Consider the following 27,489-nt stretch of genomic DNA (forward strand, 5'->3'; position numbering starts at 1 on the left):
GATGTGTTTCTTCAGCCACTAATATATGAGTTGCAACAACTATGGACTCAAGGTGCTGAAACATACGATGTTTCGTATAAAGAAAACTTTCAAATGCGGGCAGTACTAATGTGGACAATAAGTGATTTTCCAGCATATGGTATGTTATCTGGATGGACAACGCATGGAAGGCTATCATGTCCATATTGTCAAGATAACACTGATGCTTTCCAACTAAAACACGGAAGGAAAACGTGTTGGTTTGACTGTCACAGGAGATTTCTACCACCAGATCATCCATATCGTAGAAGTAGGAATTTGTTTACGAAGAACAAGAGGGTGTTTGACAGTCCACCTCCGGAAATTCGTGGGAAAGATTTGAAGACACAACTTAGAGATTTTGGTGCAGAAAGGACGCCAGACGTCGGTGGACATGAACATTTTCCGGTAGATGGTGTTGGAAACCTACATAACTGGCACAAAAAAAGTATTTTTTGGGATCTGCCATACTGGGAGGATCATCTACTAAGGCATAATTTAGATGTCATGCATATCGAGAAGAACTTTTTTGACAATCTCATGAACACGATCCTTAATGTTCAAGGTAAAACAAAGGATAATTTGAAGTCAAGACTGGATTTAGTCGATATATGTGCTCGTTCAGAACTTCATGTTGATGAGAGTGGTAGGGCTCCTTTTCCCATATACCGACTTGATGCAGCGGGAAAGGATGCGTTCTTTGATTGGATTTCAAACGATGTGGAATTTCCAGACGGTTACGCATCTAATTTGCGTAACTGTATCGACAGAAAGGAAGGAAAGTTTACTGGCTTGAAAAGCCATGATTGCCATGTAATGATGCAGCGTCTCCTTCCGTTTGCCTTCAAGGAACTATTACCACGAAATGTTCATGAAGCAATTGCAGGGATAAGTGGTTTCTTCCGCGATTTATGCACAAGATCAGTGACTCTTGAAGGTATTGAAAATTTGAAGACTAACATAGCTGTGATTCAGTGCAACCTTGAGAAGATATTTCCTCCCTCATTTTTTGATGTTATGGAGCATCTTGTTATTCACCTGGTAAGAGAATTGGAACTTGGTGGTCCTGTGCAGTATAGATGGATGTATCTGTATGAGCGGTATATGTTCCATTTGAAGAAGATGGTGAAAAATTTAAGTAGGGTGGAAGGGTCTATAGTCGCACAGATGATCAATGAAGAAACTTCAAACTTTGCCGAGTACTACTTTCCAGCAGAAGTTCAGACCAAAAACAGAAGACCTGCTCGGCATGATGATAGAGGCGAACGGGCAACATATCATTGGAAGGTTCCAGACATTTTCACAGACGTTGGACGACTTAGCGGAAAACCAAAGGACCGTCGACTTACTGATCAGGAGCGCAGTCATTTGCAAACATATTTACTCACCAACTGCGAAGATGTTCTTCAATATGAAAGGATTTTCATGGCAGAAAAGCGGTTAGAATATAGATACGCCACAGAGGACGAACTAGAAGAAATGAAGCAGAGAGAATTTGGTGGATGGATGTTTACTTATGTGAGTGATGGTTTGGCCAGAGGCGAAACATTTGACGATTGGATACGCGAGATGGTCGTTGGACCAAACTTTGTTGTGAAGTCATATCCGAGATTTTGTACTCGAGGATATGCATTCACAACTCAGAAGAGGAGACGTTCGAGTACGACTTACGATGCTGGTGTTTGTTCTGCATCAGGAGATGATGTATACTACGGACACATAAATGAGATTTTAGAAATCAAGTATTTGGGCATGGTTGGATTGCGCTGTACTGTTTTCTATTGTGACTGGCACGACAACACTCCAGATCGAGGTGTGAGAACAGATGCATTTGGTGTTACATCAGTAAATTCAAGACGGAAGCTGCAATATTATGATCCTTTCATTCTTGCTTCTCAGGCCGATCAGGTTTGTTATATCAAGTACCCCCGGGTAAGGAACAGAGATGATCCATGGGTTACTGTTACAAGACTCAACCCGAGAGGCCGAGTTCAGGGAAGTTCTGAGCTGGAAGACCCACTACAACCAAGCACATCCGGCAACTTAAGTGCAGCAGAAGATTTAGGTGGAGTTGGCCTTGTAGTCGATTTAACTGACTTCGGAGAAGAAGCCGCCGTTCACGTAGATGATGAACCAGTGATTGGAGAGTTTCACCAAGATCCAGATTCAGATTCATCTGGTGATGACGACTCGGAAACAGACTAGCGTCGACTTTTTTTTTTTTTAAAAAAAAAAAAAAAAAAAGAAAAGAAAAGGAAAAGAAAAAAAAAGAAAAAAAAAGAAAGATGAAAAAATTGAATTCATTCAAAAAAAAAAAGAAGGAAGAAGAAGCTTATCTTGTTTACCTATTTACAATTTTTTTTTGTATTCATCTTCGTGCTTTTTAGGCTTTTTATTTAATTTATTTGTAAAATATTATTTCAATGAAAATAAAAATTATAAATGAAATATCTTTATTTATTGATCTTATTTATACAAATGCTAAATAAGTATCTTAATTAATAACTATAAATGATATATTTTTAAAATATTTTTTTCAAAATTTGATATAATTTAACTTCAGTTATTAGTAAATGATATAAATAATTAAGATCAATTATTTAAATTGATGTCAATGCTAACATCATTTTAAAAGACTGATGTAATAGTTAATATCATTTTTTTGTAACCGATACATAATGATATCATTAACAATAATTGATGTAAATATTTATTATTTTTACATCATTTATTGATAAATTGATACAAATTATTTGCATCACCACTTTCAGAGTCATTTATTTAAATGATGCAAAATATTTTTACATCATTTATAACTAATGCAAAAATATAAAATAAATGATGCTAAATGACTTTTTTTTTGTAGTGCAACAAGAAGACCGGCCAGATTGATGATGGTCTTGTGAGGGACGTGGTCGACCTGGTCCAAACTCAGGTGTATGACGAAGTGTCTCAGCTTCAAACCGATGATGACGATTCGACGGCCTCGACCAACTTGTCTCGGGTTCGAATCAACGAAATCGTTGAATCGGTAAGTTTTTTTTTTTTTAAAGTTCAATTTAATTATTTCTTGATTTTTATTTTATCATCAATTTAAATTATCTAAACTTGGTTATTTATATTTCAGTCGGTTCCAAAGAAAAAGGGACGTTTGGTCGGTTTGGGTCGTCGCTCCCGGTCGGCTGCTCCTTCTTCTGCACCACATGCGTATGTTGATCCAGAAGTTCTTACGGCTCAGCTGAAGGACAAGGATGATCGGATATCTGCGTTGGAGACTCAGATGGCAGCTCAACAGGCGGGCTATGAGACCCAGAAGAGGCTGAACGAGCAGATGATGGAGATGATGAAGAGGATGTACCCGAACGAGACGTTCCCGAACATTCAAGACCCGTAGTTTTTTTTTTTCCAAAAACTCTGAATGTTTTATTTAAATTTGAATATTATCTACTATGTTTTATTTTATGTTTTATTCAATTTTAATTTTAAATTTTAAAAATTTTAATTTTTAAAAATAAAATTAATTTAAAAAAAAAAAAAATTTTAAAAAAAATAAATTTTTTCAAAATTCCGAGGGAATGGAGTTCCTCGGAAAATTCCGAGAAACTCCACTCCCTCGGAATTTTCCGAGGGAGAGGAGTTTCTCGGAAAAGTACGAGGAACAAATGTTCCTCGGTATTTTCCGATAAACATTCCGAGGAATATTTCGTCGAAACTTCTGAGGATTGGGCCATCGGAATTCCCTCGGTATTTTCCGAGAAACCTTCCGACGAACTTCGTGTCCTCGGAGTATCCTCGGAATTTTGTTTCCTCGGAATTCCGTCGGAAAATTCCGACGGAATTCCGAGGAATTATGAATTTCCGAGGAGTTATTTCCGAGGACTTTTTTCGTCGGTATGTCCTCGGAATAGCGTTATTCCGACGACATACCGACGATTTTTTCCCTCAGTATCCCGATGTTTTCTTGTAGTGAAGCATTTAGACTCAACCTTCAAATTAGTAGATCAAGATTCAAGATGCTAAAACATACATATACAACCATCATTTTGAGTTAAAAGAGCCATATTTGTTACTTTTTATGCTCGCTTCTTCGGCATAATTGGTCTTCAAGATTGTCTGGCCTTGGAAGGTTCATTGAGAATATCGACGATTAAAATGCAACGTTTCTCCACGATTGGAAAGTAAGTCCGGTGACTCGAAGCTTGTTCTTCAGTGGAATGGGAAGCAACGACTGTCTAAACAGTTACTTGATAAAAAACAAAAAAAAGAACAGTTACTTGATGCCCAATTTTCCTACCCCTAGCCAATTCAAAGCTGAACGTTTCGGCGATATATTGGTTCAACATACACCAATCAGCTCATTGTAATACAAAAATACTAAAAAAAAAAGGAAAAATACTTAATTAAGCAAGAAGCTAAAATGTAATCATAACTTTGTTGTTTTTTGGTAATGGAGAGACTTTTTATAATCTTGATGGTAGGAGAACTTGACTTGGACGAATGGGATGCTTAATGCATTCCAAGTATTAGCTCAATAAACCTACGGTAAATGCAGGGAAGAAGTGAACCAACTTGTTCTTCCGTTCAACACAAACGTCACAACAATCATCTTTGATCTCAACCAGAATCTCCCGGTGCTAAATTCATTTACCTCGATATAGCTCATATTTTCGACGAGATCATCGCTAACCCAGCGAGTTATGGTAATTAGCAAATGTTAGGCTACCAACTCTTGAACCGATAACTAATTATGGTTGTGTTGGTTTTGTAGGATTTACTACTTTGGACAAGGGATGTTGTGGGATAGGACGGAACAGAGGACATATATCACTTGTCTTCCCCTATGAGACACCTTGTCCTAACAAAATTTAAAAGTTGCTCTTGTAACGTTTTTGAGTTTCGATAATATCAAAAGGTTTGAGACTGAGGGTATGACTGGTTTTTCCGGTACCACCCGCAAACGCAGCTTTTGCGGTTGGTAGCGGTTGTTGGCGTTTTGCAACAATCGCTCAAACCAATTCAAACTGCTCCAAATCGCTCTGAACCTCATAAATTCAAAAGCTGGTTCCAGCTAGCGGTTGCGGGAGGATAAACAAAATTTCTTTTTTTTTTCCAAAACAATATAAATACAAAAAATAAAAATATTCAATAAAAAAATTAAATTAGAATTATAAAAATGCTAAAATATATCTATTATATTTTAATTAATATTATAAAACTTTAAAATAAAAATATTTTCTATAATTTAAAAAAATTTAAAGTATAACTTCTAAATATAACTTTTATATTTATTATAATATTATTATTTTTGATATTTTTATAATTGTATAAAATGTAAATATTGTTAATTTATTATTTAACCGCTGCTGCATTTGGTAGTTAACCAGTCATAAGTATCCCGCATCCGCACCAATTTCTAACCGCAGAACCAGTCGTACAAATCTCTTAAAACCGCTAAAAACCGCAACCACCCGCATCCGCAAACTCCTGCAACCGCAACCGCAACTGCTGCGGTTGAACCAGTCAGACCCTGAGTCATGTCATTTTCCTTATGAACCTTTTTGAAAACGTCAAATTTAATCACCAACGGTCCAACTCATATCTGTAAGGAAGATCAGTGAAATGGGCCACAGAGAAACCAATCAAGCAAAAGGTCCAACTCAAGAGAATCAGAATAAGACAAAAGACAGAGCGACGGGAAGGAGCTCGAGTACGGTAAAGGAAACGCTCCTACTCCATAACAGATTTGATGCTTTAGGTGACTCACATATTACAGTTGTGACCTAACGTCTAGATTGTTCTGAGTGTTTGTATAAAGAGAGGTGATGTGAGGAGCAATCTAGACGTTAGGTAGAGTCACCTAAAGCATCAAATCTGTTACGGAGTAGGAGCGTCTCCTTTAGCAAAGTTGGCCCATCGATCTTTGTCCGAGTATTCCGAGATTACATCATCTCAAGGAAGCGTATTAGACACAAAATGTCCCACATCGAATGTTGGAAAGGATCCTTAATAATATGTAAAATAGATGGACCATTTTACTTATCACCAATTGGTTTTAGGTTGGAAGCCCATCTAGCTTAACACTACGCCGTCTCCAATACCACTCCCCAGCAAACACTCTCCGAAATCTCCGTCACCAAGAAGGTACACAGAAGACTAACAAAACAACATGCAATGGTTTATATTACTGTATAGTGTAACATAACACTGCATCAGGTCTTAGACAAGACATAGCCGTGCAATTTTCTCGTATTTGGTCTTGGCCACGACAGTTTGATGTGGGCGTTCCTGAACCACCAAGGAAGAACAATCTTCTTAGACGAGGACGTGTCATGGATCCACATGCAAGATCGCTGAGAAGTTCCCGTCTCTTGAATCGTACCACATACAGTACAATACTAAAGTAACCATGCCCGCCGGCTCTGGACTATATATAGTTTATTACCGCTGAAGGAAGCGCGTTGGTAAATGTCCTTCTGTTTTGTGTTTTCTTCAAAAAATAAAATATAAGGAAATGTATTTTTTTTAGTACAAAATATGTATAGAGAAGAGAAACAAAACAGAAGAGTAATTACTAGTTAATGATGATTAGAGTGGTGAAGAGTTTAAACAGAGAGGTAATTAGGGTGGAAGTGATTACTGATTACTTGGATGCTAGGAAAGTGAGTATGGTCTTTTGAACGAGTTTGCAAATCCAACGACTCTGGTCTCTTCCTAATTCCTTACGTTCAGATCTTTTCTTCGTCAGTTTTATCAGCCACATTTCTAGCCTTATTCGTCCCGATGTTCCAGCGTTCCCACAATTCAACAGAGAAATTCAAAGAAAATTCATATAAGAAAACACTTAAAAGTCCACAAATCGTATAACAATCTAAAAGGAATATTACACAGCTTAAAACAAATTTAATACATTATAAAAAATATAAACAATAAGCAAAATCCATACTCTTTTTGTTAAAAACATCAATATTAAAAATACTAGATTATGAAAGTGTTCATAGTGCCTCAACGCATAGCCCCAAAAAGATTAAAGATTATTAGTAAGTCGGTCTAAGCAATTACCAACTATACCAATATACTTAATATATTTAGTATAATATATTAAATATTATGATTTATAATTATTTTCATATGATTTTGTACTATAATATATCAATTATTATAATTTATAACAAAAAACTATTCATTATTTATTAATTATTATTATTATTATGTTTTAATTATTTGAACGGCATATAAAGTAATCGCCACCATACTAAGGGTCTGACTGGTTCAACCGCAGCAGTCGCGATTGCGGTTACGGGAGTTTGCGGATGCGGGTGGTTGCGGTTTCTAGCGGTTTTAAAAGATTTGTACGATTGGTTCTGCGGTTAGAAATTGGTGCGTTTGCGGGATACTTATGACTGGTTAACTACCAAATGCAGCAGCGGTTAAATAATAAATTAACAATATTTACATTTTATACAATTATAAAAATATAAAAAATAATAATATTATAATAAATATAAAAGTTATATTTAGAAAGTTATACTTTAAATTTTTTAAAAATTATAGAAAATATTTTTATTTAAAAGTTTTATAATATTAATTAAAATATAATAGATATATTTTAGCATTTTTATAATTCTAATTTAATTTTTTTATTGAATATTTTTATTTTTGTATTTATATTGTTTTGGAAAAAAAAGAAATTTTTCTATCCTCCCGCAACCGCAAACGCTAGCTGGAACCAGCTTTTGAATTTATGAGGTTCAGAGCGATTTGGAGCGGTTTGGAGCGGTTTGATCGATTGTTAAAACGCCAACAATCGCTACCAACCGCAAAAGCTGCGTTTGCGGGTGGTAGCGGGAAAACCAGTCATACCCTAAAAAGCCTACAGCCTAGGAACCGCATAAGCCGCCACAGAACAATTACCTAATTTGCAAAAAAAAAAGAAGACTGATACTTATATTTGATTTTGACATTTTGTTAAACTATGCATTGAATTACAGTTTTGGTATTTTTTTATAAATGAATTTACTTTGTAAAATGGTATTTTTTTGAAAAACAAATTAGGAAATGGAAACGTATTATAAGCGTATATCCAAATATAAATATATAAAAATGATTTTATAAAAATTAATGACTAAAAACATATGCAAGATTTCGTATAAAAAACTATTGTGTACAAAAATAATTTTATAGTATTATTTTAATATTTACATATTTTTATTCTCTCTCTATTTTAATACTATTGATTTTTAGATTTATATAAAATAAAAATATAATTTTATATTTCTTACTTATTTATAACTTTATAATTTTAAAAAGGAAAAGAGATTCTGAAAGCTTATTTTGGAAATTAGATTCCAAAAGTTACAGCAAGTTTCCGATTCCGAATTGAGAAACACGTTAGATGAAAACCTAGTAAAATACAAAATAAATAAAAGATCCTAAGAGAATTGAATACCAATACATGTTTGCTCGACTCTCCACTCAGTATGATCCCTTGTGCGTATGTACAAAATGAAGTTTGACAATATATTGTGTGGTCAATCTCGTTGGCCTAAGATAACAAGCTCACTATACATTACACTGCATCAATCCCTTGCTTCACGCACAGAAGGGGCAAAACATGTGCGTTATTGTTTGAATTTTCTTCTTCTTGTTCCTTCTTCTTTCGCTTTCTCTTTAGCTACCGAGCATCTCTTCCTGTGTAACGCTGCTGCTGCCTTGTTTTATTAGATGTAGACTTTTCCACACGGGCTTTGCGGACAGCTTGTTGGATCTGCTTCTCGTGCTCTTTGAGCATTTCTTCAAGATTTCCACCAGGAGGCATCAACGGTCCTGAGTAATGGATTCTGTTCTTCCTTGGTGCGTTTCCCTGGCACACACGAAAAGGTTAAGGTACGCAACATAGACTAGAGTGGGTAAAACAAGAAAGAGGCTTACGGTTGAGTAATCTCTTTTGGAAGCTCTTCTAGAAGAATCACCAGACAAGTTTCCTGTTTGTGATATCCTAGACTTCAGCTCTGCATTAGTTTGCCTTTTGATGCTCCCACCACCTCTGTTCCATTCTGTATTAGCAACACTTGGATGAACCATAGAAAAAGCATGAGCGTAACCATTCTGCTGGATCCCTCTTCTTGGTGGTTCAATCCTAAACCCGGTGCCACCTTCCTCGTCTGTTTTGAACTTATGGCTGATGCATGTGACTTTAGACTGCCCTCTGTCCATAAACTCAGGTGTCTGTGAAGTTTTAAGATCTTTTGGTCGTCCTCTTGTCACAGTCTCTCCCCCTCTTCTCTTGTTATCCTCTGCCCTTAGTCTGCCACAGAAAGATTCATGAGTAAAACCCTAAACCCTAGAAAGAGAAAGAACAGTGGATCAAAAGATTCCTTACTTTCTTGCTTCTTCGTTGCGAAGCTTAGCGTCAAGTTCCTTGCTCGGTGGGTATCTAGGTAAGCTTGATGGATTAGCAGGAAGTGGCTCCATGGTGAAGAACTGAAGAGAAGAAAACTGATCATGAGAATGAGTCTAATAACTTGTTCAAGAAACATGCTCTAGGGTTAGTTTCAATATATTACTTCGCTTCTCAAGGAAGAAACAGCTGATCCACGTTTCTCAGGTTCTATTGCCAGTAGCTTATTGATGAGGGTCATAGCTGATGCAGGGAAATGACTAAAGGTTTCAGCAAGAACAGGTTTGTAAGGGTGACTAGGTTTAAAAATTGTTGCAAGTGGCAGAGTTGCTCTTTTCCAGTAATCTTCTGAGGGTGAACCACATAGCTTAAAGATCTTGTGCATCTGCTCCACCTGAGAAGCAAAGATGATATGTATCTCACCTGACGTTTTCTATAAGATAGAGGTTATGAATAAATCTGAGTAGAGAGTGTTCTGGATTATAAAGTCAGTGCTAAAAATATGTTTCTAAATAAGCTTAAAAATAGTTTTATAATAGAGCAACATCTAAATCTAAACTATAAGTACCAAAGTCACATTCATTGTAAGAAAAGTTTTTTTTTCTGTTTGAATAAATTTAACATTCTTTCAAAAATAATATGTTCCTAAAGGATTTAAGCGGTCAAAGGTTCAAAGTTATGAGAGGTCTGCTCACTGGCCTACGGACGTACGAGTCCATAACCTCCTAATCATTAAAAAATGTTATTAAGAAACTAAAACATGTATAAGAGAGTTGGATTACTTCTGTGCGTCCTGGCATAATAGGCTTTCCAGCAAAGAGCTCAGCGAGAATGCAGCCGGCACTCCACAGGTCTATAGCTGGTCCATACTCAGTCGCACCGAGCAACAGCTCAGGCGCTCTGTACCATAAGGTTACAACTCGGCTTGTCAACTGTACATCTCCATTACCACGGTAAAAATTTGCCAATCCGAAGTCACCAATCTTCAAAACACCTTCGTTGTTAATCAAGAGATTAGATCCCTTGATATCACGGTGGAGGATTCCTCGTCTGTGGCAATGTTCAAGACCACGAAACAGCTGTTGCATATAGCACTTGATCTGAAAATAAAGTAAGACTCAAGTAAATACTTTATGTTAAGTTTCATGAATTTCCAATTTAAAACTAATTAGCGGTAAAATGACTGACTCAAATCCTTTATATATTATTTATGTCTGTCCCATTAAAACTCTCGATGTGAGAGTTTACATTCTTTAGAGATTAAGAATCTCAGTATTCTCTTCTCATGTTCCAAAATTTCAAGTCTATTGCAAAACAAATATGTAATACCTGAGATTCAGAGAATTTTATTCCAGGAGAAGCGGCTAGACCTGCGAGATCGTGTTCCATGTACTCAAAAACAAGGTAGAGACTACTTGAGAGTCTAGAGGTGACTAGACCTTCAAGCTTCATAACATTGGGGTGATCAAGCTTACGAAGAATGAGAATCTCCCTAGCCATAAACCGGACACTCTCTGGGTCCATATTCACAAACCGAACTTTCTTCATCGCCACGATCTTTCCCGTTTCCAGGTCTCTGGCTTTGTACACGCTGCTGTAAGTCCCCTGTCCAATCTGTAAACATAAACTGCTATTTTAGGGCAAAAATATCATTTCTTGCATTACACGGATCCAGGAAAAATGATGAACTTACTTTGTCTAACTTCTCATAAGAATCTGCGCAGCGAGGAACCCATCCTTTGATAGCTTCTCCAGCTACAGAAGCTAACCAAGACGGCCATTCTCCGCTAGTGGGTTCCGTTTTAGTTCCGATCAAACGCCCTGGCTGCTGTTGGTGTTGCACTACCGGCATAGCCGTGACTCTCCTGGTCGGAGCTCCCACAGTAACCGCTTTCTTGGTGCTGCTTCGATCAGATGATGTGGAGGGACGACGCACCACTGGATAACCATTAGCCACGACGGTGATGGAAGCTGCAGAAGTCTGACGTCTGAAAGATCCTACTTCCTTTTTGGATAAAGAGGACGAGGAAGACGGAGGATGAGGCATAAGATGCATGATGGAATTGCTTGAATCCATTAGCTCATTATTGGCAACGGCGGCGTTTGAAGAACGCGCGGTGGCGCAAATGCAACCCATCACAAACAAACAATCATTCAAACACCGAAGTAATATATGGAAACAAAAACAAACTTAGTTTTGCCCATTTACTTTATCTACTTCTCGGAGACCAAAACTCTTTTTCTTCTTGTCTCTCTCACGTTTTGTTGCGATAGATAAGTAGAACGTGCGTGCCACTCAATGTCTTTTTTGTCAACACAATAACCTGACACTTCATGTCTTAACTGAGTCTCATTAATTTTGTCCAATGGGCCCATTTCCATTTGCAAAGCCTGACAACTATTTCTGCTGTGTCAAATCAACATTTTTTGTCGCCTTGTTCTTCTGGTGTCAACTACATGAGCAACAGAGCAATACTCCTAGGAACTATCGCTTCGACAAGACAAACAATTTTTTTGTCGTGATTTGTTTCACACTTTGGGTTTGCGTGTACAAGTGTTCTATAGATTTCGGCCTGTCAAGTACTATAATGACATCATTATTAATATTAGACCTTGCAATTTAGATATTTCATACCAGACATTTCAGAATCTTAGTTTAAAACTTTTCAAATATTTGGAGCTGTAATTTTATGTGGTCAAAAGTAGGACTAGTTTCAAATCTGATCACAATATTATTATTTTTATCTAGAATAGGTGACGTAATAAATTGCAAATATATAATATATAATATATCTAATATATAAGATATAATATATATACATATATAATGTGAATTAGCTAGTAAAAATGATTACGAGAATGACTCAATTCACTTTAACAAATTATGAAAATTGGAATTTTTTGAATTTTAATGATTTAAGGTGAACTAGAAAAACTGTTATGGTACTATAATGCAATTTATCTAAGATTATAGGACTTAAATATTTGTATTTTTTTAACTAAACGTTATCAAAAAAATTGAAGTCACTAAAATATTCATTAAAATATTAGATTCTGATATTTTAAAAAAGTTAAGTTTGAATAGTGTGTCATTTTAATACAAATCAATTTAAATACACCCTTTTGGAGATATTTGTATACAGATAGATCATATTTTCTCAAGAACTTAATAAAAACTGAATAATAGTGTTAGCTTAAACAACCTAGTTATATGAAAAACAAGGAAAACATCCTAGAACCAAAATTATTTATATATACTAAATAAAATATGATATATTTATAATATCAATATGAATAAAATGAAAATATAATCATAATCATGCTTTCCTCATTTTAACTTTCCTCATTTTTAGCAAACAAATTAATGACATGAAAGAATCAACCTGGGTTATTAATTATGGGTGCACAACCTAAGTTTTATCATATAATCTAACAGATTTTACTTTACTATTCTAATATCTCGACTCCATGTAGTCTGTTGGCTTTAATATCTTGGATCACTCATTGAATATAGAGGAACTTAATTTAAATTTACACATAACCAAACAAACAAATTTGTAACGGAATTATGAATTAACCGTGTAACGTATAAAAGAATTTGTTTTTTTTATTGATGAAAACTACATCATGAAAAAAGAAGCATGCGAAATGAAAACTCACGTTGGGAAATAAAAGAAGTAAAAAAAATTGTATTCACATCCAATATTAATTGCTAACATAAGGTGCTCACATGCGATCGTCATCCAGTAGATAATCGTACACGGAGATGCTCAACGCTTCCCTTTCGCTGTATTCCGCCATGTTCGCCGTGGATAATCTATATTCGCCGCCTCCATTCACACCGTCTTTCTTAACGGCGAATCCAGCATCGATGGCCATGCCGGCGTCTGATGCAGCTTTTTGGATGGACTTAGGAGACGTGTAAGATGCGAGGGAAGGTTGAAGCAAATGAGGAAAGTTAAAAACTTCTTCGCCCAGGGAAGATGGTCGGTGCAAGCAGAAAAAAGCAACGTCGTGGGCTACGGCGGCGCCTTCAGCGGTGGAGAAAGAGCCTAACCAGAGGCGTTCACGAGTTCTTGGAACCCTAATCTCCGATACCCATTTTCCCCATTTCCGGCGTCGGATGCCTTTGTACTTGGCCTGATGAGTTTCTCCAGCGTCTCTCGAATCCATTTTGAGTAGATGATCTTGAGAGAAAGGTGTTGAATATAAATACGTTGGAGGAGAAGAAAGTTATATCAGATTACTATTGGTTAGAGGAAAAATAATAATATTAATAATCAAAGGTGCGACCAGGGGAATATGTGATATTGACATGTGGCTGACACAGTTGATGTTTTCTTTTCCAAGTACGATCCGAACCTATGGGCGTTTCTCAACATGTTTAAGTTTACATCGATTATATAGCTATTTGGATAAGCATATGAAATTTCAACATAAAACATAACACAAGTGGTGGATAAAGATGGATCATTCGAGATATTGCGTGATTTATTGAATCTAGTTGCTGGTCTAAAACTGTGTGATTATAATTGATAGGACCCACTCATAAAATCTAACTAGATTTTCACCCACACGGTTGTGCGGGTATATATTCACATATATATATATATATATATATAGATATTTTTTTTACATAATTATTATCTATTTCAATGTTACTCACATATTTAAATGTTTGTATAATTATGCCAAATATAATAATTTTATAGTTTTCATGCTGTAAATTAAAATCATCACATATTATATATTTGTCCTACTGAATTTGCATTTGATTGCTAAACTAAATTTTTTAATGCATGAAACAACATATATGAAAACAATTTTGTATTTAATTTATTATAATCATGATCCGTAATTCAAATCGCTAGATTTTTTTAGTAATTTTTTAATGTTTATTAATTTTGTATAATAAATTACTGTATATTAAAAAGTTTAAGATAAGTTAAATTTTTATACATGTATTATATAGTTTACTAATATTAACCCGTTCTACCAACATATTATATTTTTAGCATAAATATTTTATATTTATGAAAATAAAATATGTTAACTTATCAATTTAAAATAATTTTATCATATTTTGTTCAATATAACATTTTTATTTTAAAATGATAGATATTATTATAAAATTGATAAAATAGGATATAATTTTATTCTTTTAGTAAAATTTCATTACTAATTACAAAATTAGTTGAAAATATTTATATTCAATTTATGACAATTAAGATCTTATTATAATCTTTTTCAAGAGATTTGTTAGAATTTTAATTTTTAAAAAAAAAAATTAAAAGATATAAAATATATTATGATTAAAGTAGTTAAAAATATTATATATATTATCATTAGTGATATACATTTAATATAAAATTTAAATGATGGTCCAAATAAAAATATCACTCATCAAAAAATCATGATTTTTATTTTATTGGAAAACAAATTTGAAAAAATTAAAATAGAAATAAATATTTATTTCTAACAAAATCTTTAAAAATTATTAGTAAATGTATTTCTAAAATTAATTAATTTCATTTTATTTAAATTTTCGTATATAAACCAAAACTATATTCAATTTTAATTTCTAATTATATTTTATGATAATTTAAATTAAAGCTAACTAATCTTTGAAAGTAAATTTAAAAAGATTCTAAGAAGATTTTAAAAAGATTTTGTTAGAACATTTTAAATGTATTCATTTGTATTTCAAATAAAAAGATAAAGATATTAAAAGATATAATAATGAACTTATGTAAAATATAATATTTTCTAAAAATGGTCCAAACTAAAAAAATTACACATGAAAAGAAGTCATGACTTCTGTTTTAATATATTAGACTAGATTTTGACCCGCGCTTTGAAAGCGCGGGTTATTTTAGATTATAAATAAATTTTGATAAGAAATATTATTTTGTAATTGTTGTAAATTATTATATTACAAAGTTGTATGATATGACATATTTTTGGGTATTCGTTTGAATTTTCGGGTACGTTTTTGTATCAGGTATTTTTTGGGTTTTCGCATATTTTTTGGATTTTTGGGTATTTCAAATCTTTTTCGAGTATTAAATATTCGAACTGATCCGAACCTGTTATGTATTAAAAATACAGGTATTTTACAGGTATTTGAATTATGGATACAAACATAAAAGGAACAATTTAAACTCAAACAAAAAAAATCAAATACCTAATTAGGTCCAAATGTCTAAGATCTGAAGGACTCAAACTCGAAATGAACCGATCTGTACCAACCCGAAAATTCGATGGCCATGCTTATTCTATTTCTCATTATATTTTGTGTGCATTTTATAATAGTTACATTTGTTAAATTGGTAAGACTTGAGATTAATTTACATATTTTAGCTAATTTAATAGTATAGATTTATACTGTTTTTAATATAGTTTTTAAACTTATATTAAATAATAATATTTTTTAATAAACATTTTTTAATATTCTATTGCTATATATTTAAAATGATTACCGTAAGTCTAACCGATAAACCAAGTAATCTAATATGTAATCGGGTATGGTTTTTAAAAATATATATAATTTAAAACCCATAAAAAAACTATTTTTTGAAAATTAAATTAATTATTTTATTGTTTTAAAAATATATTCATATCGTACTATATAACATGATTTTTTTAGCATAAATAAATTATACATAGGAAATTAGTAAAAGTATCATCCCATCATAATATTATATATACTCACAATAGTGAATACATTAAAATTAGTTTTGTGTCCAAAACAAATATTGGAATTGGTTTATTCACCTTATGCAAATATCTATTCTAGCTATAGTAATCTTTGAAAAGAAATAGTTCTAAAGTTAAAAAAAAAAAGTAATTATGTTTTATTTAGGCAAATAAATAATTAATCTTTGCAAATATCATAGTAGCATAATAATTCTTTTATTTATATATCATATCAAAAAACAAAAGCAAGGTAAAAGCATAAATAATTATGTTGTAGTAAAAAGTATATATAGTTATGTTGCTCAAACATATAATACACTATGTGCATCGTGATAGTACTTCTTTCATTGAACTCTAAGAAATAATATAATTCATATATAGTGTATATATTATAATAATAATCGATTAGTTTCGTGAGTTGCCATTTAGTATCAGATTAATTATTGATTGGTTGTAGTGTTTCTTTTAAATTGGTTAATAATGATTAATAAAAATAAATAACGTAATGTTCCTTTTTGGACCAACATAATGTTCCTTATAAATAGGAGTATATATTTTGATTGATTAAGGCAAACATTAAATAAAATATATTATTAATGAAGGGGTCCAACAACTTTTATAAGTAGATTTCTCAAGAATGCTTCCCTTTTAATAGAATACTAGATTTTGACCTGCGCTTTCCAAGCGCGGGGTTGTTGGATTATATTATAATACAAAGTTTTATTATATCGAAAAACATAATTTTTAACAGCTATATAATCTACAAATTAGTTTATTTGAGATTTTATATGTACATTTTTACGTAAGTTTCTTTTCCACATAAGAATTATATCCGGATAAAAAAAAAAACCGAACCGACCCAAAATTATAGGTTTAGTTCAGGTCAAGAGAATATAACATATTGGGTTTTTTTTGACCCGCATGTCTTTGTTTGAGTCCGGATCCTACCGTAGACCCGATCATAAATATGTGTTTATTAGGTATATTTGGATATTTCGAATATTTTTCCGGTATTATGGATATTGTTTTTAAGTTTTTGGTTTACGATTAGAGTTTTGATTTCAGGTAAATTTTTCAAATTAAAAAAAAAATTGGGTGTTTGGATAAAATTTTGGGTATTTTTCAGTTCATCGTGTCAGATTTTGAATAAGATTTTAAAATTTTAGGTATTTGAATATTTTTGGTATTTTTTTGGAGTTTCAAATACTTTTCGTGTTTCGGATATTTTTCAGATTTTTCATATATTTCAAATTCTTTTAGAATCTTGAATACCCGAACAGATGTGGACAATTACGTCCATATCAGATCCAACAACCTTTTGATATAAATTTTTAACGTTATTGTACAAAAATATGGTTGATGAAATATTTTTCTGAGTAAAGGTATCATAAGAAATAATATTAAGATATGTTAAAAATATTTAAAATATTGTATGTTTAGAATGATTAATGTATTATCAGAAAAATAATAAATAGGTATACATAACTCCAACAACTTTTTTATATTAGATTTTTTAAAACTCTTTGCTTTTTAATAGTATTGATTCGTTTTAAGTGAAAAGTATATAAAAGTATAATAGAATCAATGAATAATTTTCAAAATCTTGAATAATCAATACTGATATCGTGAAGTCAGGTTAGCTTTAATAGAACCAATGAATTTCTTTTTTTTTTGTGAAGGTAACATGAATATTCAGAAAAATCATTTTTAAATATGAAAATATTATCAAACTATATACGGTTGAAAGTTTAGTATATGATATGAGATTTTAGTGGGAAAGTTTATATATGATATGATTATTTTATTATAAACGAAAGAGGAAGTTAGAATGTACACATATATGTCTTGTAATTTATCTTGCTTTAAATCATATATTATATGATAAAAGTGATAATATAAAAGAATAGTTTCAATGTTTTACGATTAAAGATCAAAATGATAAATATATTAATAGTAATGATTAGGACTTAGGAGTGAGATTTAAATAAATAAAAGAATTGACTAAATTATTGTTAGAGAAATATATGGTAACATATTGTTAGTATAAATTTAAGGTAATACCAAAAAATAATAAATTAAATGAAAGGGTCCAAACAACTTTTATAGGTAGATTTTTTTAGACTCCTTCCCTTTTAATAGTATTGATATATCATTCTCAGTTATAGTTTGATATATAAAAATACTAATCTAGTAGAAAAATCTTTATAAAGCTGTGACAAAAAGTTCAGTGTTTTACCACCAAATCATTTAAGTTTATGAACGGAAAAGCTAAAGCGGGTACAAAACGTATATGAGAAAGGGTCTGTTCGTTTTTTTATCCGGACGAACCATCTGGATCGAGACTAGAGTTTTGTTCGTTTAGACACTAAAAATGCAATTCATCCAGATAGATCATTCGGATGATTTTTAGAAATTTAGGGTTAATTTTGAAAATCAGTTGAATAATTCAAATTGAACCATCTAGATAGAGATGGTTCTACCAAATGATATAATGTCTATTATATTTTTTATGTAATTCACAAATTACAAACCTAAACATAATATCATTTTGTCACACACGAAAACTGACAAAACCACAAAACACACATTTTTCTGTCAAAACCTAAAAACGCATTTTTCGTCAAAATCTAAAAATATGTTTTTCCGCCAAAATCGCAAAAACGTGTTTTTCCGTCACAACCGTAAAAATATGTTTTCAAGCCAAAACCACAAAAAAATATATTTATGTTAAAACCACAAAAACGCGTTTTCGCGCCGAAACTATAAAACGCGTTTTTCCGTAATAAAAAGAGCAAATTAGCTCAATACACTGAAAAAAGTGGAATACCATTGAATTGGGGGAAAATGGTAGTGATGAGGGGAAAAATTGAAGGGAAATAGGGTATGGAATGCAAATAGGTGGGAAGTTGTGTGTAGAGAGTACAAATACTCTAATAAAAATGAAAGAAAGAAAGAAAGAGAGAGAGGCGAGGCTCATGTGTTTTCACCACGTGGTGTCGTGAATTGAATACCTCTTCTTTTTGTATTGTAGATTTTGTATAAACCATAAGCAATTTGATGAATCATATTAAGATTTTGTGTTGTTTTACATTATTATTTCGTATTTGTTATAATTAATACCTCTTCTTTTTGTATTGTAGTTCGCATCACGTCATATGATCATAATTCACAAAAAACATTATTTCGAAAAATATCCAAAACATGCCCATCATATTGATATTGAGATGTTGAAAATTATTTATTGCTTGAAGAAATGTTTATTGAAAAAGTATGGCCAACATGATCTTTTTTAAAAAGATAGAATATACCTTAGGGGGGATTGGTAATAGAAAGCTGCGAACAGATTTTAGCAGGAAGAGAAGAGCCGTAGACAAAAAAAAAAGAAAGAATCTCATATAAAGAGGTAAATCCACAAACAAGGACAAAGCAGACATCTCTATACATGTAATTCATATACTTTAAGACATGGTGTGAGTTGTTACTAAAGTATGTTACTTTCTCCATTTGTTGGGTAATGCTACCAGACCAAAGTGAGAGAGAGCGCAAGATAATAGCTGAAATGCATCTGTCCACACTTTTTTAAGTGGGAACATTTATTTAAGTGGGCCTCTATAATAGAAACGAACCAATGGACTCTACAGCGTTGTAGGCCAGAATGGAGTTTTATAAAAGGCCCATACCTTTGTCTGAAAATATTGGCTCACTTCTTTTGATACGTTAGATGCGATTAACCAGAACTAGAAAATGGATCGACTATTACGTTATATAGTCTGAATTTGAAATGTCTTCCAACTAATATAAAAAATAACAATATCATACGTTACTAGATTACCATGTAATAAACTGTATAAACTAAAGTTCAAGTTCAAAATGACCAATTAACAGTAACTTTGTTCACAGTATAAATCAAACCTAGGATACATGGATTTATACCGTGCCCCAAATCTTTTATTTCTAAGTTACCACTACTTGATTAACTTTTTCTTTTTAATGACTGAATCTATATATTTTTTTGGAAGAGATCTAAATCATATAAAACTCTCTTTTATAAAGTACACCTCTCTGAACTATATAAACTTAAAAAAAAATATTTATTCTCAGGAGTATAACTTCTCTTTTGTTGTTGTCAAGAGTTCTCTGACATGGACCACAATTATAGACGCCTATGGATGCAACGGACGCTTAAGGGTAACATGTATTAGAATTTATTTAGTTTGAGTTATGCAGAAAAATAAAAAATGTCACAATTAGTTTTGAGTTTTTGATGTTAGGTTTGAGTTATAATGTATTACTAGGTATTTTTCCTGCACCCATGTGCAGTGATAAATGTTTTAAGAGTTAAATTATATTTAAAATGAAATTTATTAATATTATATATTTTATTATTTTTGACTAATATTTAATATAAAGTTGATTATTTAAGCATAAAAAAAGCAAAAAAATAATTTTGTTTATTTTAAATTACATTTAATAATATATATGTAATATTAAAATTCGAATCTTAGATACATTTTTTATCTATTTATTTTGGTTAAATGTATTAAATCAACTTGTATAAAATTACTAAAAAATCAAATCATATAAAAATTTATAGTTATAAAAAATTATAACTAAATAATATTTATAAAATTGGTAGATATCTAAAAAAAACTAATGAAATTATGATTAACAATTTATTAATATTTTTAAAAAGATGTAGAAAATTTTGAAAATATTAGTAATAAAAATTGTATAATTATAAAAATACAATTAAATAATGTATTTCGAAATTTATAATGCATATTTCAATATATTTATTTTAGTGATGATTTATGAATTATTACCATATTTTAAGAAGTTTACCAAAATTATAAATCAACATTAAATGTAATGTATTAGTTATTGACAATAACTTATTGTCATATTCTATAAAGTTTACCAAAAATATATGTCAGTAATAAATATGATTTTCCATATCATATTAACTATAAGCTATGTCATCAATCTTGTTAGCCATGTCATCATTGTTTTTGTAAAAATGATTGTAGAGAGGACATGTGGCAAAATCACTTCGCAAATATATGCTCCGATTGGTGACATGTAGTATTAGAGTTGATTTGCAGTTGTATTACAAATCGATGTAACTTGCAGTAAAATTAATGTGGTAAAAACTGTAGATTTATACGGTAAGTTTGTAGTAAAATAAGAGTTACTATTTTATTAAAAATATTGACTGGTAACTTTTTTGAAGTATGAATTACACTGAAGTAATGCTTTAAATAAAATAATTAATGTATAAACATATAAATAATGAAGTATTTATTAAAGAAAAATAAAATTTTAAAATAATTTATTATTGAATAAAAATATATTACTTTGAATATGTATAAGAGATAAGAATTTAACAATTAATAAAATTGATTGGTAATGGTTTTAATTTATAAATTGTAGTAATTATTTTTTAAAATTAATAAAAATTATAAATACAAAAATAATAAAAGTTATTACTAATATAATAATTAAAATAGATTAGAGAAAATTTAAATCGATTAAAATTAATAAATATCTAAATATACATGTATAATAACAAAAAACTCTTATTATAAAATAAATTTATGGATGTAAATTTTAATTACCAAAAATTAACAATTTAAATTATAAAAGGTTTATTTCAAGTAATTGAATAGAAATAAAAAAATTTATAATGAAACTGACAAACAAATGAATTCATGTATATAACTATTGAAAATATTTATTTATTTATTGGCAAATAAATAGTTGTATGCAACAGTAAATGTTGGACAATTGCCATGTTTCAAAAGTTGATAAATTTCCTTAGAAAAAGAAAAAAAAACGTGGACAACCAACTCAAGTTAACTCAAAGTCTAATACATGCCATTTTCTTTGATGTTGATTTAATATTTGATTTGTTGATTTTTCAAAGGACATAACTCAAAAATATAACACAACTTTACCACATTATAATGCAAACACAAACTCAAAAATTTATAACTACATCATGATTGGTGACATTTCTGATTAGTACCCCTAATTCAAACTAAATCAAGTATACATCATGTTACCAATCAAAGCCATAGTCTAGGAGATTGTTGAGTTACTAGTTTGAGTTATGTCCTTTGTAAAAATGATAAATCAAATCTTAAATCAACATCAACAAAATTCTTATATATTAAGACTTGAGTTTAATAATTTTTTGATTTTCCATTAACTACCCCCACGTCCTTTTTTATTCTTTAACAAATTAAAAAATTAAAATTCATGATCATATAGTTGTACGTTTACTTGTTACTAATTAATACAATGTTTCAATAAATTACCTACTTGTTAGCCAAAGACTTTCTATGATTTTATTTGTTAATTTTAATTTTTAATTGTTTCTTAATATATGTTCTTAGTTAATTTTTACATTACATTTAGTTTTTCTAATTATTTTATTAAATATATAATATATGTTATTATTTCTGATATTTAGATTTAAAAAAAAAATTATACATACTGCAACTTATACATCAAAAATGTTACCAATTAATTATTTTCAAAATATATTAACTCAAATTTATACGGCAAACTCATTACATAAATCTAAAGTTTTTATCACATAATTTTTACTGCAAATTACATTGAACTATAATTTTTTTGATAACTCAAAGCTAATACTACACATCAACAATTAGAGCCAATAGAAGGTTATACTCTCAACGCAGCACTTTGGTTTCAGTTTTTTTGGTTTTAAAATAATTGGATTTGAGCTTTAATTTTTAAGTTCTTCTATTACGATTTTTAAATTCATCAAATAATAATGAATCTAGAATTTTTTCCAATAACTCGTATGAATACATATAACATGTTTGAAGATGTTTTACATACTAAATTTCTCAATAGCTCTTCTAAATTATTTTATATACAAATAAATTGTTTTCAAGTCCTCTATTCTGCGATGTGAAAAAATAGTCGTCCATTTGCATGGTGGTCGCTTTTTTTGCACCATGGCGAACGGTGCGCCTTCTCTCGCCACTGAGTGCCATATAGATTCCAAGTATGAAATGTAAACAAAAATTCTTAAGATCAGTCGTAGTTCGGTAAGGAAAAAAGTTGATAGAAAAAGTCTTGTTAGAATAATAAATATCTTATAGTTTTCAGAAATCCATAAAACATAATACCAAATCAAATCAATGTTTCATATCGAATTACATAAGCATATGGGGTAACAAACAATTGGGAAAATAAATAAAAAATAAGTCACACCTCACAATCTCTAACATAGCTTATGAAATAGAAGCTTTGTGTCTACTAGTGGCAAATAATGCTTAAAAATATTGGTGAAGAGGTCCATATTTGGGACCCATCAAGCTCTCTTGTTCCTTTAGAAGAATACAATCGTGCCCTTCCCTCCAAAACTCAGATGAGCTTTATTCCTTGCCATAACGTCAGAATCAACAACCCTTGTGCTAGACTCTGGAAACTAAACCCTAATAATTAAACATTCTAGGCCATTGACTTAAGCTGGAAGCAACCAATTATTGTTAAAATGTAGAAACTCCCCATGAGTTCGGGGATTAAGGGTCCCAAAGAGAGTCGGTCAGGTATGTATCCCAAACATTCATCCCCATATCATAGCCAAACCCCATTGAATCATATGTTGAATGCATCATCATGGTAGGAGATCCCATAGTTGACTCGTTGATCGCTTGAATTTCTCTGGGGGAGAGTCTGACCATCGTTGGACCTGCATTGGAGGAGCTTGAGGTGTCCACTTGCATGGCTGACTCCACTGGTTCGGTTCTGAGGCAGAGTGCTGCCTCATGAGCTGCCATGCGAACACTGTCTGAGCTAGAGTCTACAGGGCGTGGCAAGCTGCTGGCGAGTTCAGGGAAGTTGAGACGAGCCTCTCGTCCCCTGAAATGGAATGCTGCCACGTCATAGGCGGTTGCAGCCATTTCAGGAGTCTCGAAACTTCCTAGCCAGATACGGTTCTTGGTCCCTGGTTCACGAATTTCTGACACCCATTTGCCCCATTTTCTCTTCCGGACTCCTCTGTAGGCAGAGGGTATACCAGCTTGTCCATCACTTCGTGTATTGTTAGTGGAATTACTATGACCAGACATGAACAAACCACACAGAGAAGTAAGTTTTCTTTTCTCAAAATGTTTGCTGTTTTTTTATTTTGGACTGATTGGATTCTGATGTTGGAATGTTAACAATTGCTAGCAGTTATTTATAAGTGTGGATTAGTATCTTAAACAGCAGATAAAGCATGTACACGTTTAGTAATATATCTCAAATGTTTAAAAGTGTAGCTTCCAGGAAACTACACAGGTTGTTTGTGGGTTTAACAAGTGTTATATATCTCAATGGAAAACTGTAGATTCACTAAAATAGTATTATTGTGATTAAATAAGGTGTATCTAAAGGAAGGAGGCAGAATCTGGATTTTGTTTTAAAATTAAAAAGAAGTGTAGTGAAGAAATGGGACTAGTAGAGAGGAGCAGAGAGAAACAGAGAATGGATGAATTTGGATTTTGCTATAGTAGACGCGGTTTTCTTGCATCACATGTGGACCCTCTGATGATCCATTCTATAACTTTGTGATGCTAAGGGTTGGTGGAAATGTGGATTTATCCTCAAACAAATGTCAAAGATCATTGGATCAAATTCCTCCAAGTCAATTGCAAAAAGAAACATTGGTAATTTTTTTGTGTGGTAACAAATAATTACAGTCTCGGCATAAATACTAGAACCAAATACCCGGACTAAAACCGACTCAAAACTAACCGGTTCGGATCCGTTACATGTAAGTGTATTAAACCAATGGTTTTTCTCAACGAGAACTGTGACTACTGACTATCACTATCAGTTCGGTTAAGTTTTCTACCCAAAACCCGAGCGATTACTCGATCAACCAGAAACAAATGCAGTCTTATGCAGTTAGATTTTACAGATTCAACTCACCCTGTAATAATCAATACAGAGTAAGTGAAATTCTTACAATATACTTGTCTTTCATGTGCTAGTAGCTATTTTCAAGTACTTTGGATTTAAATTCTATATTTGTGATCAATATTGTCTTCAAAACTCGTTTAGATATTTCATTACATTTATATATTTTCTTGTTTCGGATATAATCATGTACTCTTTCTGTTCCACAATGATAATTTTTGAATTTTTTGTCAGAAATATTAGAAAATGATTATTACATAGCAATAACTATATTCATGTATAAAAAAAAGCAGATTTCAGTAACTTTATACCAATAGTTTTAATCTAAACTTTTTAAATTTAACAAATTATTCTTTTCACTTATTAAATATGAAGAAATAACTTAAAAATCTATTTTTATAAAATATTTTTTTCTCAAAACTTTCATTTTTTGTGGAACGGATAGAAGGATATTTTTTTTTGTGCAACCGGAGAGAATGATAATTTAAAATTAGATTGTTACCCAAATTTTTGAATATGAAACAGAATTTTAATTCTAGAACATATCCATAACTGACAGGAATCAAATCCATATCAAAACGCTACCATCCGATATGGATCCAAAATCTCTTTATCCAGTAAATTTAGAACTCATCAATGTCTACCTATTGAGTACCCGAATAAACACACCTTCCTGAAACTTATACTAATTAATCCGGAAATTATTAAAATTTATGTTTTATATAATTTATGATGTATTTTAAATATTGATATTATAAAGTCAAATTCTATAAATTTCAATTTTAAATCTAGGATAAACTAAATACAAAACATTAATCTTATATTCCTTCTATTTATCTTATTTAATTTTATAAATTTTATAAACAAAAACATCAGCTACCTAACTAACTATAATTAAACTAATAGAAAACAATTTGTAGAATATAAAAAATCATATAGCATAATTAAAATCATTAAATTTTACATTAAAATTAAAAATATCATGTAATTTGAAACAAAACAAAACCTCTTAAACTTATCAATTAAAAACGTAGGGAATAATAGATTACCAGTAGCAAAAAATAAACTAACACTAGACCATGTCAACCACTTATAGTTTTATATGCGCACTTTTTCAGGTGGCATAATAATTTTTTGATCAAGGTCTAAAAGCACGATGCAATTAGTTTAGTTAGTACTAGTAGTATACACATATACGGTAAAAAAACTATCAAAAGTTAAATCAAACTTTTTAAAAATACGATTGTACTTTGTGGGTATGTACCGAGTCAATCAATACAGGATCAGTGCTAGATCGCAGGTTGAAGATAAATTTTTACAAGTTTTACCAAGTTTTTAAGTAACAGAATTTTATACATCCAAATCGAAACGGATCACAAGGTTCGACCATTTTAACCATTTAACATCTAACTTGACACTTTATGTTTGTTTGTAACGAATTGGTGTTTGTTACCCTATGGTTTGAAAAAGTTTAGGACTTCTGTTTTGTTGTTTAGTTAGGTTTAAGGTTTAATCACAAATCTTATACTATAATAAAGTGAAATATCTATTTGCTTTACAAGAGCGTTGGAGAGAATGGTCTTGGTTTGAAAAAAGAGATATGTTTTTGTTTTCTTTGTCGGGAAAGACAGCAGATAAAAAGTTAATATGAACGGATACAGAAACAGATAAATCTGAGTAAAAAAAGGTTTAAACTAATGTTGTTGAGACATGTGTGACTTTGATCTTTATCAAAAAAGATTTACTTATAACTTTATAAGATACATGTGTGTCTGTGAGTTTTAGAAAGTTAGAACCAGGCGAAAACATAAAGTTTCTTTGGACCACCGACTTCAATTTGTCTTATATTTTCTGATATGAGAAGCATCTAAATACAAAATGATCCGTACTTGTAACTCAACGTACGTAAGAATAGGACGAAGAAAAGAATACAAATCTTTTCTTCTTTCCCTCTCTCCTGTTGTTTGTTATTGTAATTTGGGTTTCTTCAGTGTAAGCACTAAACATGGGTCTTACGCGTTTACAAAAACAATGAATCGAACCGCAAAACTCCTAGTAAAAGCTACAATGATGTATGCATACAACAATGCTTTGATTCATTAAATATAAAGAATATGCGTTAATATTCAAATAACTAGTGTTTAGAGATATTATTTAGGTGCTAAGTGCAATTAAATTAAGATAAAAGTGTGGTTCTTAGGAAGACAGCAACGGAAGATGTTAATTGGGCCTGCTACTATTGATGAACATCGAGAGAAAGTTGGGTGTGCGTGAATGTGAAAGAAGTAGTGGTGAATTGCAGCTGGATTCCTATTTTGGTGACTTAATAATACAAATGGTGGTGAGTTGCAGCTGGATTCCTATTTTTGGGTGTACGTAATTAGTCTTGATTATTAGTTTAATCCAAAAACATAAGTACACTCCTTTTGTCCTAAAGAAGG

General features: G+C 31.4%; 3 protein-coding genes across 3 annotated transcripts; all 3 read right to left on the minus strand.

The window, feature by feature from the left end:
• Window positions 1–8,196: 8,196 nt before the first annotated feature.
• LOC106414133 (probable serine/threonine-protein kinase At1g09600) lies at window positions 8,197–11,666 on the minus strand. Its single transcript, XM_048757089.1, has 7 exons — window positions 11,109–11,666; window positions 10,745–11,029; window positions 10,198–10,515; window positions 9,582–9,809; window positions 9,398–9,498; window positions 8,947–9,322; window positions 8,197–8,878 (listed from the first exon to the last, which is right to left on the minus strand). Exons 1-7 carry the CDS (start codon window positions 11,550–11,552, stop codon window positions 8,690–8,692), a joined length of 1,941 nt encoding a protein of 646 aa, XP_048613046.1. The 5' UTR covers window positions 11,553–11,666; the 3' UTR covers window positions 8,197–8,689.
• Window positions 11,667–11,859: 193 nt separating this feature from the next.
• Window positions 11,860–13,959, minus strand: LOC106414542 (ethylene-responsive transcription factor ERF020-like). Its single transcript, XM_048757093.1, has one exon. The coding sequence runs from the start codon at window positions 13,586–13,588 to the stop codon at window positions 13,142–13,144; it is 447 nt and encodes a 148-aa protein (XP_048613050.1). The 5' UTR covers window positions 13,589–13,959; the 3' UTR covers window positions 11,860–13,141.
• Window positions 13,960–22,560: 8,601 nt separating this feature from the next.
• LOC106414707 (ethylene-responsive transcription factor ERF021) lies at window positions 22,561–25,240 on the minus strand. Its single transcript, XM_013855312.3, has one exon. It carries the CDS (start codon window positions 24,214–24,216, stop codon window positions 23,668–23,670), a length of 549 nt encoding a protein of 182 aa, XP_013710766.1. The 5' UTR covers window positions 24,217–25,240; the 3' UTR covers window positions 22,561–23,667.
• Between the last annotated feature and the right edge of the window lie 2,249 nt (window positions 25,241–27,489).

Source organism: Brassica napus, chromosome A2 (genome assembly GCF_020379485.1).
Source record: "Brassica napus cultivar Da-Ae chromosome A2, Da-Ae, whole genome shotgun sequence".
Taxonomy (NCBI): domain Eukaryota; kingdom Viridiplantae; phylum Streptophyta; class Magnoliopsida; order Brassicales; family Brassicaceae; genus Brassica; species Brassica napus.